We start from the raw sequence: 1086 nt of genomic DNA on the forward strand, positions 1-1086 counted from the left end.
AAGGTTGAACATTGTGATTTGTGTTAATTTAAGTCTGAACATTGTGATTTGTGTTAATTAAAGTCTGAACATTGTGATTTGTGTTAATTAAAGTCTGAACATTGTGATTTCTGTTAATTAAAGCCTGAACATTGTCATTTCTGTTAATTTAAGTCTGAACATTGTGATTTGGTTTAATTAAAGCCTGAACATTGTGTATTGTGTTAATTAAAGCCTGAACATTGTGTATTGTGTTAATAATTGACTGTATGGTGAAACAGAGGTGCAGGCACAAGCTCCGGTACCTTCTTTTGTTTTGGTGATTTTTTCTTGCGGCTGCGGTAGAATGCAGGAACAGAAGAGAGACACTAGGGGGAGCTCTCTCATCTTCTCTCTGTAGGCTGTCAGAGGAGGAGGGAACACAAAAGGCATGATCAGCACCATGTGCTTTCCCGGCTTTCTCTTTCTTCCCTAGCACCTCTCTCTCTCTTCCTTTCTCTCTCTCTCTCTCTCTCTTTCTCTCTCTTTCTTTCCCAGCATCTCTCTCTTCCTTTCTCTCTCTCTCTCTCTCTCGCTCTCTCTCTCTCTTCCTTTCTCTCTCTCTTTCTCTTTCTTTCTCTCTCTTTCTTTCCCAGCATCTCTCTCTTCCTTTCTCTCTCTCTTTCTCTTTCTTTCTCTCTCTTTCTTTCCCAGCATCTCTCTCTTCCTTTCTCTCTCTCTCTCTCTCTTTCTCTCGCTCTTCCTTTCTCTCTCTCTTTCTTTCCCACCATCTTTCTTCCTTTCTCTCTCTCTTTCTCTCTCTCTTTCTCTCTCTCTCTCTTTCTTTCTCTCTCTTTCCAATATTTTCTTTCTCTGTCACTTCCTCTCACACGGACACATACAGTAGACATTCTATGCACATAGACAGCATTTTAAATCACATAACATGAAGAAATTTCCCACCAGATTCAGACACGCCTCGAAAAATGTGTAAATGCACATACCTGCTAGAGTCATTTTTCTTCAGTGTAATCACACTCTCCTTTAGAGTCCTTAAATGAGCGTTGCCCTGGTGATCCTGAAGAACAGAGGAGGAGAGGAAGCAAAGTGATGCTGCGGTTAGCACCC

At 41.1% G+C, this 1086-nt stretch overlaps 1 protein-coding gene across 1 annotated transcript in view; it reads right to left on the reverse strand.

The window, feature by feature from the left end:
• Positions 1–423, reverse strand: part of stmn4l (stathmin-like 4, like) — a gene marked incomplete at both ends in the record, with an annotated part of 2432 nt that extends 2009 nt beyond the window's left edge. Inside the window, one exon of the mRNA XM_080850279.1 lies at positions 285–423. Within this exon, the coding sequence (XP_080706405.1) occupies positions 285–423 (139 nt within the window). The remainder of the gene's footprint in view (positions 1–284) is intronic.
• Between the last annotated feature and the right edge of the window lie 663 nt (positions 424–1086).

The sequence above is a fragment of the Sprattus sprattus genome, assembly GCF_963457725.1.
Source record: "Sprattus sprattus genome assembly, chromosome: 13".
Classification (NCBI taxonomy): Eukaryota; Metazoa; Chordata; class Actinopteri; order Clupeiformes; family Clupeidae; genus Sprattus; species Sprattus sprattus.